The 17,979-nt window shown below is 44.6% G+C and overlaps 1 protein-coding gene across 6 annotated transcripts in view; it reads left to right on the plus strand.

The window, feature by feature from the left end:
- Nucleotides 1-12,774, plus strand: part of RERE (arginine-glutamic acid dipeptide repeats) — a 243,524-nt gene extending 230,750 nt beyond the window's left edge. For 4 of the 6 annotated variants that reach the window (XM_054222253.1, XM_054222252.1, XM_054222254.1 and 1 more), the window contains 7 exons: nt 1,448-1,561; nt 2,461-3,845; nt 4,255-4,477; nt 5,524-6,247; nt 8,120-8,266; nt 8,505-8,685; nt 9,755-12,774. In XM_054222253.1, coding sequence (XP_054078228.1) covers nt 1,448-1,561; nt 2,461-3,845; nt 4,255-4,477; nt 5,524-6,247; nt 8,120-8,266; nt 8,505-8,685; nt 9,755-9,788 — 2,808 coding nt within the window. In that variant the 3' untranslated portion in view covers nt 9,789-12,774. The remainder of the gene's footprint in view (nt 1-1,447; nt 1,562-2,460; nt 3,846-4,254; nt 4,478-5,523; nt 6,248-8,119; nt 8,267-8,504; nt 8,686-9,754) is intronic. The other 2 variants (XM_054222256.1, XM_054222255.1) reach the window with 2 other exon arrangements.
- Nucleotides 12,775-17,979: the final 5,205 nt, after the last annotated feature.

Genomic DNA, 17,979 nt, shown 5'->3' on the forward strand with positions numbered 1-17,979 from the left:
AGTCTTCTTTTGTGTTAGGACTGGACACCTGAGGCCTCTTCAGTCAGCAAAATGAGATGCAGATTCTAGGGGGCCAGGGAATCTCTCGGTGACCTAGAAATTCCTACTTGTGTGGATAAGCAAAAAATTTAATGGTGCATCTGACTGATGCTTTGTTCCTGTACATAAGGATGCGTCGTGATAGAAACCGTTAAAGTATCCCCACATAACCTCACTGCTCTTATGATAAATTAATCCTTCAATTTCGGATGCAAATGCAAGCATTAGGCTCGTGGACGTAATACAGATCAGAAATGCTATATCTGAGACAAGTAGACGGTTTTGAGGATTTTTTTAAGCAGTACTTAATCTTTGTTTACAAAGGAATATGAATATGTAGTAATTGAGACTACTTCTGTTCCTGTATGTATATTTGCTTGATTTTTCAGAGCAAGCTGACAGTTTAGTCTGTTTGAATGAGTAAGTGCCTTTCCAAGAGAGTACTGAAGAAAAAAAGCCAGATGAAGTGGGAAGGCTTGTCATTAAGCAGTGTAAATTGAAAAGTAGCAAGTTAAATATTTTTCTTAAAAAAACCAAGTCAAAACAGAAGTATGGAGCAAGTTTTCACATGCTAGAACTGAGAACTTAGCAAAATTTGGAGTTAGGGTAGGTAATTATGTGACGTATAAAGCTGTCCCAGGCCATGAAAGAAGGTAGTAATCTTGTAATAGCCACTTGCTGTTAGCCCTATATTTGAGAGGGTATAAAAATATTCCTCTCAGAGTATCAGGAGTAAACCAAGACTTTCGTGTAGTAGAAAGAGGCTTATCTTGTGCCTGTCTGCTGCAGAAATTCTTGCTCCATCCTCTGTTAACAACTGGTGTTGGTCTCCATTAGAAGAGTATCCTGGGCCAGTTGATCAGGTGTGAGTTCCTGATGGACTTGATTCTGCACAGCTGAAGACAACTGCTCTGTTTAAACTAATCCTTCACTTTCAAAGCTCATCTGCCTGACGATGAATGCTTTACTTGACATTCCTTTTTCTACCTTGACATTTACTAGCTTGTGTCAGAAATGTGTGCAGGCGTTGTGTGCAAACTGCCCCTTGGGTTTCTGTCTGCAGAAGTAAAATTGTTTGGGGTTCTGTCTTACATTTGCCCTCCTCTGTCTTAAATTTGAGTGGCTGGAGCATTATGTAGGTGCATGTCTTCCGGGAGCTGCTCCTGGCAGGTGGTGAATACAGCAGCAGCTCCAGAACAGGTTCCTCTGCAAGCTGTAATTGGACAGAGGGGCAGATGCGTGTTGGATTGTTGTTAAATACTGACTATCTCGACTTCTGATCAGTTCTCCTGCTACACGGGAACTCTTCTCATTCATTTGTATAAAATATGGTACTACTGGCATATGCCCAGTTTACTTTTGCATTTATATCACTGGTAACTGTTGTGTTCTGCTTCATTTGTGGCAGAAGATAAAAGAAGAGGTATCTTCTCCTCTCAAGAACTCCAAGAGGCAGAGGGAAAAAGCGGCTTCTGACACAGAGGAACCTGACAGGTCCAATGCCAAAAAATCCAAAACTCAAGTGAGTCCCACAGAGGAATATTTTCACTTAAGGGAATAGTTTGAGAGTGGGAGGGGGTGCAAACCTGGTAACAAACCAAAAACATGAAATCAATTTAAGCCACAGCAAATTGTAACCGAATCTGCGGCTGGAAAGCAACCCATATTATAATGTGTTCCTTCTGTTGAAAAACAGTGGAATTATATAGTGTAAGTCCAGAAGTCCTTTTTTTTGATGTTCTAATATAAATTATCAATCAAATAGGAGTGTACTTGGATTATTTTCCACTCCCCTTCCATCCAATTTTTGTGTAATTGAAATTTGTTTTTTCCTCCTCTGTGGCAAGTTAGAAGACCACCACCGACGTTCTCTTAATTTAATGGTATCAAAGCTCAATTTAAATACTTTCCGGATGTCTTTTCAGCTCCGTGTACCTGACCAGGTTCACTCTGCACAGGATTTGGCAATTTTGGCACTGAGCTTTCCATATTACAGAACCACAGAATGGATGAGGTTGGGAGTGACCTAGGGGTCATCTAGTTCACCCCCTCTGCTCAAGCAGGGCCACCTAGGGCTGACTGCCTAGAACCACGTCCGGATGGCTTTTGAATATCCTCCAAAGATGGAGAGTCCGCAGTCTCTCTGGGCAACCTGTTCCATTGCTTGCTCACCCTCATAGTGAAAAAGCATTTTGTTAGGTTGAGCCAGAACCTCATGTATGTCAATGTGTGCCCATTGCCACGGGCTCCGTGGTCTTTGCACCCTCCTTTTGCTGTTTTAAGCCCTGTGAGGTTCAAAGGGTGCTACTCGCACTTGTGTTTGCACGGCATGTGTAACAGGTTGCATCCTGTGGCATGCCGATAATGTTCTTTGTGCAGTTTTCTCGTGCACAGTGGTTATGCTTCCCCCTCTCCCTGCAGGAGATCAGCAGGCCAAATTCTCCCTCAGAGGGCGAGGGTGAAGGCGAGAGCTCTGACAGCCGCAGCGTCAATGACGAAGGCAGCAGTGATCCCAAGGACATTGACCAGGATAACCGGAGCACGTCACCCAGCATCCCTAGCCCTCAAGACAATGAGAGCGACTCGGATTCATCTGCTCAACAGCAAGTGCTGCAGGCACAGCCCCAAGTGCTTCAGGCACAGAGCGGTTCTGGCCAGGCTCCTCCTCCCACGCCACCTATATCAGCCCAGTTACCAGCATCGCTGCCAGCAGCGTCAAGTGCTGCTTCAGCTCCGCCACAGGTCTCGCCATCGGCATCCCAGCCCCCCAGCCAGCCCCAGGCCCCCGCGCCGCCGCCTCCTCACTCGCACATACAGCAGGCCCCTGCTTTGCACCCGCAGAGGCTCCCGTCTCCTCACCCGCCCCTGCAGCCTTTGAGTGTGTCGCAGAGCCAGCCGACCCCCGCCTCTTCACAGCCCCACTCGCAGCCTCCGCTCCACGGTCAGGCCCAGCCCGCCCCTCACAGCCTGCAGGCTCAGCCCCTCCTGCCTCATCCTGTACCTTCCCAGCCATTTTCCCTCCCCACTCAGTCATCTCAGTCTCAGGTTCCCCTTCAGACACAAGCACCATCTCATTCTCACTCCACTCTCCAGGTTCAGGTAACGCAGCCTGTCCTGCCAACTGCAACCTCGCTGCAGCAGGCTCAGCCTCCACGGGAGCAGCCCCTGCCCCCTGCGCCCATGGCCATGCCTCATATCAAACCTCCCCCTACTACCCCAATCCCTCAGCTCCCCACTGCTCCATCCCACAAGCACCCTCCTCATCTCTCTGGCCCTTCTCCATTCTCAATGAACTCCAACTTGCCTCCACCACCTGCTTTAAAACCTCTGAGCTCCCTCTCAACTCATCATCCTCCATCTGCACACCCTCCTCCTCTGCAGCTGATGCCTCAAAGCCAGCCACTGCAGTCTTCGCAAGCGCAGCCTCCTGTACTGACGCAGAGTCAGAGCCTTCCCCCACCTGCTAATCACCCCCCATCTGGACTCCATCAGGTATCCTCCCAGCCCCCCTTTTCTCAGCATCCATTTGTCCCAGGAGGCCCACCTTCCATCACCCCTCCTTCTTGCCCCTCCACTTCCACGCCACCCACTGTGCCTGGCATTCCACTTCAGACTTCCATCTCCACGTCAGCAGCTTCTAGTGGAAACGTGCCAGTGGTGACAGCCTGCACGCTACCACCTATTCAGATCAAAGAAGAAGTCCCAGATGAAGCTGAGGAACCAGAAAGCCCTCCCCCTCCACCCAGAAGTCCATCACCAGAACCTACCGTGGTGGATACACCAAGTCATGCTAGTCAATCAGCCAGGTATGGAGGTTGCCAGCAGTGCTTCCTTAATGTACTCTGTTTTTCTGTGTAGCAGGGGTACTCCTAAAAGCCGAGAAACGAGCTCCTGTGGGAGCTGAGTGTATTTCACACGTGCGTCTTGTCGGCCTCTCTTTCTAGCATGATTTTGCTCTGTTTTTCTGGGAAGGTGCTGTTTCAGCCAGTGAGTTCAGACAGGGCATTACGGCTTGTAATTGTGAGAGGGGTTTTATACTCTGCTTGTCTGTGGACTAACGTAGTACAATTAATTTTCTCATGGGTTTCAGGGAAGCTGGTGGTGCTATTGTATAAGCGTAGAGTAATACTTTTTCTTTTTTTGACATCCAGCTCTTAAATCCCAGACTCCTGCATCTATACCCAGGCTAAGCTCTTTCTGTTTTATTTCTTTCAGGTTCTATAAGCACCTGGACCGTGGCTACAATTCATGCTCAAGAGCAGACTTATACTTCATGCCTCTGGCAGGATCAAAACTGGCCAAGAAGAGAGAAGAGGCCATTGAAAAGGCCAAAAGAGAAGCAGAACAGAAAGCCAGAGAAGAGAGGGAAAGAGAAAAAGAAAAAGAGAAGGAGAGAGAGAGGGAGCGGGAGCGTGAAAGAGAAGCAGAAAGAGCTGCGGTAGGTTTATTTGTAGCTAAGAGCTGTTTAAGGGAGTTGGTGTGGTAGGATCTGACCTGGATGGTGACTACAGAATGCAAATCCCCGCAATCGCTTTAAGGCATGTGCAATCAGGTATTTGTGAATATGGCAGCCTTGTGTATTAAGTGAAAGCCAACCAGCTACGAGCACCTCCTGGCCTGCCCGTGACTTTCTTCTCTTTAAAGGAAATGGAGAGTTTTTACTCCTGGTCTGTTTCTGATGTGCTGCAGCCCAAGCAGCTGGGGATAACTAGGCCAAGTATTTACGTTTACTTGCAGTAGAAAAGCACTCTGCAGAAATAGTGAATGCCTTTGCCTTGTACTACTGCGCAGGTGCAAGAGTGCTGTCTGCTAGAAAAAGGGGATCTGAAGGCCTTTAAATTTGAAGTAAACTTAAAGGCACGTAGTAGCTCTCTTCATGTGGAGACCCAAACTTCAGCCTTGCTATAAAGACCCAACACAACTAATCCATTTTTGTGTGGCCTGCCGGAAAGGAATGGTTACTTACTTCTGGGCCCACAGAATTGGTATGTTGGTAATACATTATTGATGCTGAAGAAGAAGGTGCTAAAGTCTTCCTATTCCATAGTGCATTTCAGAGATCTGAATCACAGCTATGTGCTTCTGTAGAATTATAAAAGTAAGGATATAGTATCTGTCCATTAAGGGATGTGTCATGTATGGGGACTTTGCTTTATTTTGGGAACAGGAATCCTTAGGCAATTGTGTGGGTAAACTGTGCTTATTGCCCTCCCCAGAAGTGCTGTGCTGCCCTTGTGCGGGAGGGGAGAGCAGGATGCAAAGTCCTGATGCGAAAGGAGTGGGATTTGTTGTGTTGCACATCATGGAGATGAGTTTCCTTGGGTTTAGTAAGTTTTAGGGTACAAGTGAGCCTGTAGAGGAGAGGAAGAACACCCTGCAAATAGGACTGATAGTCTGTGGTGACAGGCACCAGCCAGCTGTTGACCATAGCGGTGACATGTACCAACTAGTTGAACTAAAATTCTCTTCCCCCTTTCCGTGCAGCAGAAGGTATCCAGCTCCTCCCATGAAGGCCGTCTTGGAGAGTCTCAGCTCAGTGGGCCAGCACATATGAGACCTTCATTCGAACCTCCCCCAACAACCATTGCTGCTGTACCACCTTATATTGGTCCAGATACACCTGCTTTACGAACACTGAGTGAATACGCCCGTCCTCATGTCATGTCGCCAACAAACCGTAATCATCCTTTCTTTGTCCCCCTGAACCCCACTGATCCACTTCTGGCCTACCACATGCCTGGCCTCTACAATGTGGATCCCACCATTCGGGAACGAGAGCTGCGAGAGCGGGAAATCCGGGAGCGAGAAATTCGGGAAAGGGAGTTGAGAGAGAGGATGAAACCTGGCTTTGAGGTGAAGCCCCCAGAGCTAGATGCGCTTCACCCAGCTACTAACCCCATGGAGCATTTTGCCAGGCATGGTGCACTGACTATTCCCCCAACAGCAGGACCTCACCCATTTGCTTCCTTCCATCCGGGCTTGAACCCCCTTGAAAGAGAGAGACTTGCACTGGCAGGCCCGCAGTTACGGCCTGAAATGAGCTACCCTGACAGACTGGCAGCAGAGAGAATACACGCTGAGCGGATGGCATCGCTGACAAACGACCCGTTGGCACGGCTCCAGATGTTCAACGTCACGCCTCACCATCACCAACATTCACACATACACTCGCATTTACACCTACATCAACAGGATCCCTTACATCAAGGTGAGCCCAGGGAAATGGGAATGGGGTAGGCGGTTTCCTAGGGAGCCTCTCCCATGAGCTGTTAGCAGCAGTCTGCCCAAAACAAGGCAGAATGTGACTCTGGAATTCAACTGGCAAAATCCCTGTTTTGTCGTATACGATGTGACGTCTATACTGTCTAAGGTTGCAATAACTGAAATGCGAATGACTATTTTTTGGGAGGGTGGACCAGTAACAGCGCTAAAGCAAATGATGGTAACAGTACAGCAGTCTTCATTGAGACTGCACGCCATCACTGTAGAAGGTTTGCGGTTTTGTTTATGTAAAGCGCTGGAGTCCTAGAGCACCACCTTACAGTGGTGTCTGGTGTACAGGTGGAGACTCCAGTGGGTGAAGGGAATTTACTGGGAGATGTTATGGAACTGGTAACACTGCTAATGGCTGTTACATTACGAGTAAAGGAGCTGAAGCTGGTGTTTCCATATAGGAGCTGGGAAAAAAAATTAGGAGAGAAGAACTTCATGCCTTTAGCCGTTTGACATGCCGACCATCTGGCTTTAGTTGAGCTGAAATTCTCTGTCAAGTCTCACTAAGAACGGTCTAAATGTAGGGTTGGCATCTTTTTAGCTACAGTGTATTCTTGTATGGAATTTTTTTCTCCAAGTATTTAATGGTCTGAAAAATGGATTGATGCCTTGCTCATTTCTAAAGCAAGCGACATGGTTACTCCTCTAGAAGTCTGGAACCTGAAGTCTGGAAGATGAGCCACTAAAATTTCTCTGATTTTCTTGTGGGAGACTGGAGAGATCATAGCAAGCAAGGCACCAGGTGCAGTAGCTGCTAAGTAAGGGAAAAAAAAAAAGTCCAAGTACTTAAAGTGCAGCTTCTGGTGCAGCTGGCTGCAAATGTAGTATTTGTGCAAGCAAATACAGCCTACTTCGCCTTGGAGCAACGTGCTTTAAATGTAGCTGGGATGTCTGCTTTTGGAGTTTGGAAGGAATTTGAGTGCTGTGGCAGAAGCCAAATGTGTGTGTAACAAGGAAATCAGCAGGGTCCTGTGAGACTGTTAAGGGGCGAGGGATTACAGGTAGGAGATGATAGTGCTGAATATCAGCATCCCTAAAGCTGTCAGCATGGACGTTGGTTGACGCTGACTGCAGCCGAGACTGGTGCAGTTTGAGGCAGGCTTGCATACCCCACTGATACCAGGAGAGATCTGTCATAGATTGTGTCTATACAGGGATTCTCTTGCCAGGTAAGGCACTTACCACTCTGCGCAGGTAAGTCTCGATGCTCCCCAGTTATTTGTTGCGGACAAAAATATGGCTAGTACATTCTCACTCTGAGCGAGAGACTGGTGCAGACAAAGCCAAGTCAATTCATTGTCAAGTAAGTCACTCACCTCTATTTGGAAGTAATTTGGCTTTAATTTCGGATGCCAGGTTAAAATACAGTTAGAGGCTCTTGAGTGTCAGCTTTTGGCCTATCGAGTAGTATTGTTAAAGTCAGAAGGATGCTGAAGTGCTTCTGTAATAAATGTCACTACTGATCCTTCAATTTTATGTGTGTAGAGGGGAAACAGGAGAGAGTTTTGGGGAAAATTTTTCTAAATGTTGACCGTCTTTCTTGTTTTTCCTATTGCTTGGTGGATTTCTTTTTCTTGTAGAAATTGAAAGCCCTGGGTTGTTGTTTTAACAGTTAAGACTGGTAAGCAGATGTCACTTGAAGATAGAAAAGTGGATTTCAAATTGGATGGAGCTATGCTCCTGGTAATTACATGCCAGTTGGGCCAAATGCTGATCCAGCTCAAGTCTAACAGGGCTTTTGATCTCCCAACAGTGAGCGATGCTTCCCAAAGCAGTTGATTGCTTGCTTTCTTTCCTTCTTTTAAAGGTTCAGCAGGACCTGTTCATCCACTGGTGGATCCTTTAGCAGCTGGACCCCATTTGGCACGTTTTCCCTACCCGCCTGGGACCATCCCCAACCCATTGCTCGGACAGCCACCTCATGAGCATGAAATGCTCCGACATCCAGTCTTTGGTGAGAGCATTTTATGGTCCTCTACGAAGATTGTCTCTCGACCTGAACAGTCACCTTCTGGGTCTTAGCATTTCCTGGGAGGGGAATTGGTGGAGTTGGGCTGTAACTTGGGTTACAGCCAAGGGTTGGTTGGTTTGGTTTTGTTTTTTTTAAAAATATAAATAAAAGCCCTTCATAGGACAACTCTCTGCAGAGCTCATAGCGAACAAGTGTCTAAAAATGGGCAACTCTCTCTTAGGTACTCCTTATCCACGAGATCTGCCTGGTGCCATTCCACCTCCTATGTCAGCAGCCCACCAACTGCAGGCCATGCATGCCCAGTCAGCAGAGCTGCAAAGACTGGCAATGGAGCAGCAGTGGTTACACGGGCATCCTCACATGCATGGCGGTCATCTACCGAGTCAGGAAGATTATTACAGGTGAGAGGTGCAGTGAAGGCTTTTGGAGACTCAGGGGTGCTACAGCTTCCTTCATCGTTCTCCACATTATGTCTTTTTTCTTATGAATTACTGCCTTTCTTACTGTGTGGTGAGTTACTGTCCTGATACAGTAATGGAAGATGGTCAAGCTATACTAAAACCTAATTTGGGCCTAGATGATGGGGCAGATTGGAAGCTAGGTCCCAGTTACTGGCACAGGATGTAGAATAGTTGAGTCTTACACTGCAGAATTACCTCTGATTGAGGTTTTTTAGTGTGATCCTACGATTGCTGCTTCCACATCTCTCTTCCTTGAGAACAGCGGAGGAAGGTGGGTAAAAGCTTTATGAATGAAAAGAGGGGAGGAATTCAATAAATCTTAAGAAATTACTAAAGGCAATAGGAAGTCGAAATGTATGACTAATACAGATCCTGCATACCAGCTGAGAATGCCTAGATGAGTCATGTGAGATTCTTCTCCCCAGAATGCTATATGGTGTTGATAGTAAAGTGGTTCTCTTCTCAGCCCACCTTACGCGGGCTACCTTATTTCCTGTTTGGCAATGACCACTGACAATGTGTCAGCCAAGAAGAAAAAGCCACCAGCGCCTAGCAAGGGTCATTCTGCGTGTCTGGGTAGCAGGGATATACAGGAAGCAGCATATTAAATACCTGCCTTGCACTGCTTTACTCTGATGTTTCAGTCCTCGCTTCTGCTACGCAGAATTGCCCTCTGGCCTTGTGCCACGGGGGCAGCCAGTCTGCCTGAAGCCGACTGTCATATCTGCAACTGCAGATAAAGCTGAAGGTTGATGAGCTGGCACGAAGTGATCTTGCTCACATGTAAGGAGCGCTTCAGTGGCAAAAGGTCATCGCTTCCTCCCGCCGCAGACAGTGTTATCACTGCTGTTCCAACGGCGCTCATTTTTGTGCTGAGAGCTCACGAGTCCTTATTGCAACCTCTGGTCCCTTCAGGGCACCCGGGTGAGGTGAGCAGAAAGGCAAGCAATCTCTGAAGTGTCATGACACCTCCTTCGCTTTGTTAAAATGAGTTTTCTTTCTCTTTCAGTCGACTGAAGAAAGAAGGCGACAAACAGTTGTAATAAATTATTTATTTGTAATGCTGGCTATGGAAACCCCAGTCCTTGGGAAGGAGTGGAACATTTTTACATACAATAAGAGCTACAAAAGGAAAAGAATATCTTATAAAGATTTCTTTATATATTTAAAACAGAAACAACCACCCAACAAGTAGAGACTTATCAGCATAGTGTTCATTTGTAGAGAAGATTTCTCAAGACTGGTGTGGGTCTCCCTGCATGACAACGTATTCAGAAGCCTATTGAAAATACAGGACTGTGTGGAATATTCAGAGAACTTCCTGCAATCTTGTTTTTTTTTTTTTCTTACTAGTTTGTTTTGAGTAGGTGCTAGAATCAGGTTCACAACACAAGTCACTGTGCGTGAAGAGACACTCAATGCATCTATAGCTATTTTAAAAAAAACAAGGATTGCAAGTAGGTGACATAACAAGCTCTGAATCCAAGTGCTATAATAATAAAAATCTACTTTTATTTTAATACATTGTAGGAAATCTTCATAATTTTAAAGAGAGCTCAGTTCTGCAGCATGGCTTTTTAAGTCTGTAAATAACTTTTTTGGGTAGAGGGGAGAAACAAAACAAAACAAAACTCCAGAAACATTTATCTTGATTTTCAGTAACATCACAAATTGTGAATTCCTACCTGGTATTGACAGAATACAGAGTTGATTTTTTAATAAAAAAAAAATATATATAATTATCCCTTTAATTAAAGGGAGTGATGGGTATCAATAATTTCAAATGGGTAAAAGCTTGAAATTTGGTTTGATATCAACAATAAGCATTAAAGGGAGTTGCAGGGATAATGTTGCAAATGACTGTTTCTGTTCTTGGTTTTTTGGTTTGTTTGGGTTTGTTGGGTTTTTTTGTTAGTGTTACATCTCTCTGTTCTGCAGATGATTTCTGTTGAGTTGGGTTTCTCAGCAGTACAGGTGTCCCTTGGAACTAGCTTACCCTTTTGATGCCTACTTTGAGGGTTGATTTTCAGCGTGGCCATAACGCACTTCTTTCCTATTACCTTTTGAAACTTAATCTAACTACATTGGGTTTAGACTTTAGGCAAAGGTTCAAAGAAATAATCTGTTCTAAAATATCTTTTTAAAAATTTTCCGTGGCTCCTACTAGTACAGCCAGAATTTTGTATGCATGTGCATATTTTTGGAGGATGTGCTCTTTCTGGCCTCGTACGTTTGATACGTTCTTAAGAAAAGTGGATAGGCAACTCGGTGTTCTTAAAATTGTTTTACAAACTAGTCTGTATTTCTCTTTGACTGTTTTAGTTTTGTTTTTATAAGCAAAAACTTCTTAATTGCCACCAGTGTTCTGTATCTCAGGAACTTAACTGCTTTGGGATTAACCGCATATACGGACAGTAACGTTTACTGACTCCCAACACAACAGGTCCATGCAGAATAACTCCTGTTGGCTAGTTCCCACGTGGATGGTAAAAGGAGAGGAATACACAGAAGGCCAGTGAGCGTTATTTTGGAGACAGCTCCGCTTACTGTCTAGGCAGAATATTTTTTTCTGACTGTTTTGCCATGGGTTTTCTTTGCCAGAGCAGAGGGTGATGCAACCAATGGACATCTGAATCTGCTGGCTGTTTTTTCTGCTGGTGCATAACTTCCCCCCCCATTCTCTCTCTTAACTGACGAGTGCTCTCTCTCTGCTGTTGTAGACTGTTCAGTGTGATGGTTGTGTCATAGGACTGTACTGAGCCGTGTTTGATAAACTTGTAGTTAATCATAGATTCTGATGGAAGGCGCGGCATGCACAGTGCTTTATCCACCTCATGGGTCTCACGCCGGTGGCAGTGTTAGTGCCCAAAGATTCCTGTTGGTAACATCAATTTACCAATTAAAAAAAGGCATCAGGGTATTCTCGGTCCACTTCAGGCAAAAGTGTATAGGAGGGAGAGGAGGACTGTTTCAGCTGATGTCGATCTTCCTTTTTTTCTGTCCTCCGTTCCAGATTTCTCAGTGCTTAAGAACTGCAATAGCATTTAATTAGTTCCATCTGCTATATTTGAACTCTCTGTGAAGGTATTAGGAGGAACAGCTAGTGTCTCTGAGATTTGGAAACCATGAGGTCAAGCTAGAATTGAGGATGGTAAAGTCGTCTTCAGTCGCGCTCTGCAGTGATCAGGTGAAATGGTTTTCTTCTGAGTAACATTTTTTTACTTTTGCTAGCAGTGGAGTAGCTAGTAAGATCGGTCTGCTCAGCAGAGAGAGTGCCTCAGTTTACTTTAAAGGTCTAATTAGGCACATTTCAGTTAAACCTCTCCTCCTTGTTCTTACCATGTGGAATTTGGGAGTTTGGGGGAGTTCAGCCACTTCAGTCATTTCTTCCGATCCTTCTCTTTTGCTGTTATTTTTAGTTACAGTTTTTAAGAAAAAAAAACCTAATTGCCTCCAAAAGTCCTCTCTCTCTGTCTGTCGTTTGGGTGGGTTTTTTTTTTTCAGCTGAGGTTTGCAGTCTGTTCAAAAGCTATTCATTGATCTCTTCCCCCCCCCAATCATTCAGCAAATAAGCACTGAAATTCTTCCATTTTAGACCAATGATTAACTACAACTTTACATGCAGTGGTTTTTGAAGCCATCTTGGTGTTCGATGCCCCGTTAAAAGAACCCAGACCTTTTGATTTTCTTTAAGAAATCTCTATTACTTTTCCTCTGTTTTAAAGTTTATTTTTTAATTTTGCTTTAGTGTTTTTGAAACGTCTCTCTTGTTCTATGTCGTCATGGTTGAGCTTGTTTCACTGCACCGTTAAAGCAGAGTGTACATTCTGACTGCTACATTTATATATATCTTGAAGCTTAATGTATATATGAGTAGTTTGCCATGGGATAACACAGTGTAAACAGAGTAGAAACCCAGAAATCGTGACTTCTGTGTTCTCTCCATTTGAGTATTTTGTAATTTTTTTGAAATATTTGTGGACATAAATAAAACCAAGCTACACTACAGCAGCCAGGTTTTGCCTGCAAGCGAAATGTGTCTGTTGATTGTTGTTAGTGGGAAAAGAGTTATTTTCAGCTGGGATGATATGGGATGCCAGCACGGCTGTCTTGTCTGTTTCAAAGCTGTCCTGTCTTTCTTGGCTTTATTTTTTCCTTCTTTGAGGTCATTTCTTTTTTTAATACACAGTACACAAAACAGCAACATCGCGTCCAGTTCCAGGGTATATTCTGCCTCCCTGAAGCACACTTACGCTCTAGGGCCATACTGCATAACTTTGCCATGTTTTTCTGTAAGTTAAGCAGTCAAATTGGTAAGAATGAATGTGTAAGGATGTTTTGGCTGTTGTGACTTCAGGGACTTTGTGTACAATGGTAATATATTGAGCCACTGATCTGCCAGAGCGCAAACAAGTTATTAAAATGAAGTGCGTGCATAAGCTCTTATTGCGTCAGCCAAAGGAGAGTAGAAAGATGAGAACTTCTCAACCATTCCCGTAGTTTCAACGGAGTAGGAAAGACTGCGTGCCGTCATCTGCTTTTAAATTTGCCTGTGAACCAAAGTGTTCAGAAGACATGCAAAGGAGAATGAGGCCTGATGACTCACGGTGTGTAAGCTTGAACTTAGATCTAGTACACTATATATACCCCAGTAGCCGAGTTTTTCATGCTGCTTATTTTCTGAGCTGTTACTTTGTGCTATTAAAATTGTCTTGCACACGACTGATAGAGAGCTGGCAAGAGATGCATTCCAAAGGGATGATAATTACAGAGAGGAAGACGCACAATAACTATTTGTCTGTTTGTTGCCTGCTGAAAAGCTAAAATTTGCTTTCCAATTGCATCAAGTTACATGTTTGTGTACACTTGTAATGGCTCCCTGTCTTCCATCTATCGGGGATTAGAATGTATTTGTGTGAGCTAGATGTTTGAGTGGTCCATATTTGCAGTTTGTGATAATCGGCATTTCCAAAACGTAGGGAAATGTTATGATGCTACAGAGAGAGGCAGTGAGTATCTTTACAGAATAAATGTTTGGTCAAAAGCGAGATGGGAAGGCTGCGTTCTTCATCTTGTTCTGCTTAGGTTTTGATCTATGATTTTTTCGGAAGTAGTGAGTATTTTGACTCCAGTTCAAGCTAATTAGGGCTCTGCGTATAGTGAGAAGTGAGTGTCCTGTTGTTTGAGTGTGCTTGAAGCAGATGGACAAGTATTCGTGACAAATCGCATGGAAATTTGGAGCTGCGTATTTGAAGACGCTGCTCTATTTATACCCTGTGGCATTTTATAAGGGGAAGGTCGGTTCTCAGCTACTGGAAATAGCTTCTGAAAGTGCTTTTTCTGGGGCCGGCTTGCACTGAACATGTGCTATGGTATTTATTTTGACATTTGTTGTTTTTTTTTTTTTTTTTTTTTTTTATTCCTTGCACTTAATGAATTTGAATGGGCTTAGGCTGCCCTCCCTTTATTGCTACAGGTTCAAGTTCCCAGACTTTAAGTGATGAACCCTACAGGGACAAGGCTGAAGAGGATTTTTATTACTCCATAAATTGAACAGTATAGTTGCTATTGCAGTAGTGGTGTGGTGTTAATGATGCCTTGCTGTTGCAAGGGTAAAAGTTGGAAAGCCATCTATCACATGGCGTTGTTATACGTGTGTTACCAGACTTCATTTTAATGTCATGTCAGCTGTAAAAAGTAACAGTAGGCAGTAGGGTGTTTCAGTCCTTCCGAGGCCGTGGATAGCTTTTTACAGCTTACATTCGTTCAGGAGAAAAGATGAAGCCTAGTGTTTCGTTCAGGAATTTGATGTTTCTGTTTTTTGAACATGAAAAGAGGTAACTCTTACAGTGCTTTTTGTGAAATTTCTGACCTTTGTTAGAAGCTCCTGTGGGTTGGGTTTGGGCCCTGAGGATCCTGAGGCGGGTTCCCTCAGGGAGCGGTGGGGAGGGGCGGGGCTGAGGGCGGGGCCCTGTGGCGCTGAGGGGCCGGCGGCGCGGGGCCGCGCTGGCAGCAGCTGGCCCGGAAGCTTCTGGAAGGCGCTGTGGGGGAGCGCCCTCCGGGTAGGAACCTTTCTCCTGCCGGAGAAAAAGGTGACAGAAAGGTGGCGGGTGTGAGTCTTGAGGCACGGCCTCTTCTCTGAGAGCAGCCACGCCTGTTTGCCTGTGGAGGGAAGCCCAGACCTTGGTGTAGACAGTCACCCGGCCGCTCCTGGCAGTGTTCCTTGATCCAGCTTCCTCTGGATTTGAGAGCCAGCTTCCTCTCTGCCCCTCATGGTAATTTCCCTTGGTCCCCAAACGAGCTGGATCCCTCTGTGTTCCTCCTGGCGAGTATCCTTTGGTCCCTGAGGCAGCCAAAACCCCCAAGGCCTTGTTCTTTTTGCTCCGTGCCCTCCATGTTGCTGTCGTAGGTGATCCTCCAGGTGTCCCAGTCAGCTGCTTGCTCCTGCATTGACAGTCACGGATGTTTTTCCTTCTTGGCGACAGGTAAGCTTGAGAAGACCTTGCTGGTGTTTGTATTGGGTCTTCTCCCACAGTAGTTTCTTACCCTAAGTGTATCAGAAAAGACTCGATGTCTGATGTTGAAGGGAAGAGCCTTCTGTGTCCCCTGCATGTACAAGTCATCCTTTGCAAAATACTGTTCTGCTTGTTTCCTTTTTTTTTTTTATTTTAATGCAAGGTAATTAAGCCTTATTATTGACTTTGCAAAAATGAACTGGAGCAAAAGATAAAAACAACATAATACAAACCACAAATCCCAAGTGGATGATTTAGTCAGGCTACTTTTTGTTCTTTATAAATGCTCATCTCTGTAGAAGCGGTAACTTGGCCCCTGCAAAATCAGCTCTGTCTCTATATGTAAAGAATGTGCTTCCCTGCCCTGTGCCTAATGACCATCCTCTTTCCCACTCTCTCTCTAAGGAAAAAACAAGTGAAGGAATCTGGCAAAAAAACCCCATCTGTCTGCATAAACACACACATTTTGCAAAACTGTATACTAAGAACAGTCACTTGTGGCACCTAATGGATGTACTGGTGAATGTTGATGCAGCGCAGGTTTCTGACACAACGTAAGCATGCCTTCCTTGCGTCTAACAAATGGGAGAAATGAGTCTTCCCAATAAACATTGTTCAAATCTGCTTTCTGGTTGCATGAGTATTGGGAAGGGTTAGGCTAATCTTGTGTCGCTCTGCAGAAGGAGGCAAAGGCACTATAAAAAATACCACTTAGTGAGTGGAGGACACTTGGCAGGTAGAAGTTGCATCCAGGACAGGATTTAGTAATTCCATTGCTTGCACATCTCTCAGGTTTTGGAATTCAGAGTATGTAAATTTTAGGGCACTAAATTAAGCCCAGCTTCAATGCAAGCATGAGTAACTTTACTGGTTATTAATACTAATGAAGTAGTGTGCTTTCCCTAACACCAAAGCACACTTAGAGTAACTCAGAAGTACAGTTGTCAAAGTGAAAGATCCAGAAAAGATTCAAGCAATCAGTCTTGTTACCACTTCTTTTACTCAGGATGACTTTGGGTCTTTTTAGTTTCTGAATCCTGTTGCAATTCCATTTTGTTATTTGTTAGCTCTTTAAATATTTGTCAAATGTCCTTACCTGTGGCAATGTCATCAGAAAGAAGCATGCTCTACAAAGTTGTTGCCTAGCTTATGAACACCCTTGTCTATCGCTATAGCTGCAAGGCTGAGTTTCCTGCACCAGGGAACATGTGTATGGGAGAGAAATTATGGAATAAATTGATGCACTGGCCTTCGAAATAGCTGTGCATGATGTCAATGGAGTTGTATTTCACTTTGCCTGGGGTCTTGGTTTTGCTGGAATGGACTATTAGTCAAATCTGTAAGATGGAAATTTCTCTGGCATTGCAGCTTGTTTGAATGAACCCTAATTACAAAGTCTAGGAAATTACAAGGAATCTAGTATTCTTGGCCTGGTAACGTGGTTGAATGTATGCTTTCAAAATACTCAGACACAGCTTCATAGGGGGGTTTTCCTCCCTCTAAGTTGGACTGTTTTATTGTCATCTAACTGCCACTGTTTTATCCTTCTTTTGGCTTCTCTCTAGTCTGTTCCTTCACAGCTTAATGCTTTTTATATAGTAGCACATAAAATGGATATCAGTAGCAGTATTTTAAGAAGCACAAGAGGATGCTTAGTAGCAAAGGAGTAAAGGAACACTACCCAGTTTCCTTAAGAAGCTCCATTGAGCTTCAGCGCTTCATGATACCGAGGGTTTTGTTTGTCACCAAGGGAGCATCTGTGACAATTTATTGGAAGTAGGGGGGAGAGGATTAACAGAGAAAATTATTAACAGTCAGAGTGTCCGTTTTGAAATACACGAATTGTGTGCTGTTTTTTTTTTTTTCTGTGAAAGGGTCTACTTGGCCCTTAATGTTCTAGCAGACAAAGTTGCGCGATGTCCAATGTGTCTGCCGGTAAGGTCGTTCTATGTTGGAAGTATCCCTCTAGCTGCTGTCTGGGGGGTGGAAACATGAAGGTAAATGAGGATTATAGTTTGGATTTACTAGCACTATCTAGATACATGGCCACTAAAGATACAGACTGGGAGACAGGGAAATACACCCTTCCTGTGGATGTGTCAGGAATGATGATGAGCTTGAGGTGCATGTCAGAACGAAGGCTGGAGAGCGTCAAGTGTTTCAACAGTTTGTGGAGCTGTACCTTTGGGAATTTTGAAGGGTTTATCTTCAATACATATGCAAATGCCTATATACTGTGCCCTTGTGCCAGCATGTTTTTCATTTGGCTCCTGATGCCACCATGTTACTTCTCAAGAAGAGGAAAAAAAAGTATGATGCTGATTTTCTAGAATGAGCAGTACATCTTTGCAACTGCTGCCACAGTTTGAAAAGCGTACAATTGTCTTGTGATACAAAACTGAAATGGTTTGCAAAATGCTAAGGTTGACGTAGCGACACTGTGAAGTGTCTTACTGCTTGTAATAAAACAGCATTTAATTAAACATTCCATCATGTGCACATTCTGTGCTGACGTACAGGGAGTCTCCAGGTGAAGGCAGGCCGTCAGGAGAGCAGCCGGGAAGTTTTCTGCAGCTGCCTCAGCATATGGGGAAGCTTTGCCTGCACTTGTGTAGATTGTAACTTGTTCTGAGTTGACCTTAAGAGTTGGAATCTGAGCAGAGACTTCAGTCCCTAGGGTGGCACTGAGCTGTAAGTACTGATTAATTCAGATGACAAT

This window comes from Rissa tridactyla, chromosome 16 (genome assembly GCF_028500815.1).
Source record: "Rissa tridactyla isolate bRisTri1 chromosome 16, bRisTri1.patW.cur.20221130, whole genome shotgun sequence".
NCBI lineage: Eukaryota > Metazoa > Chordata > Aves > Charadriiformes > Laridae > Rissa > Rissa tridactyla.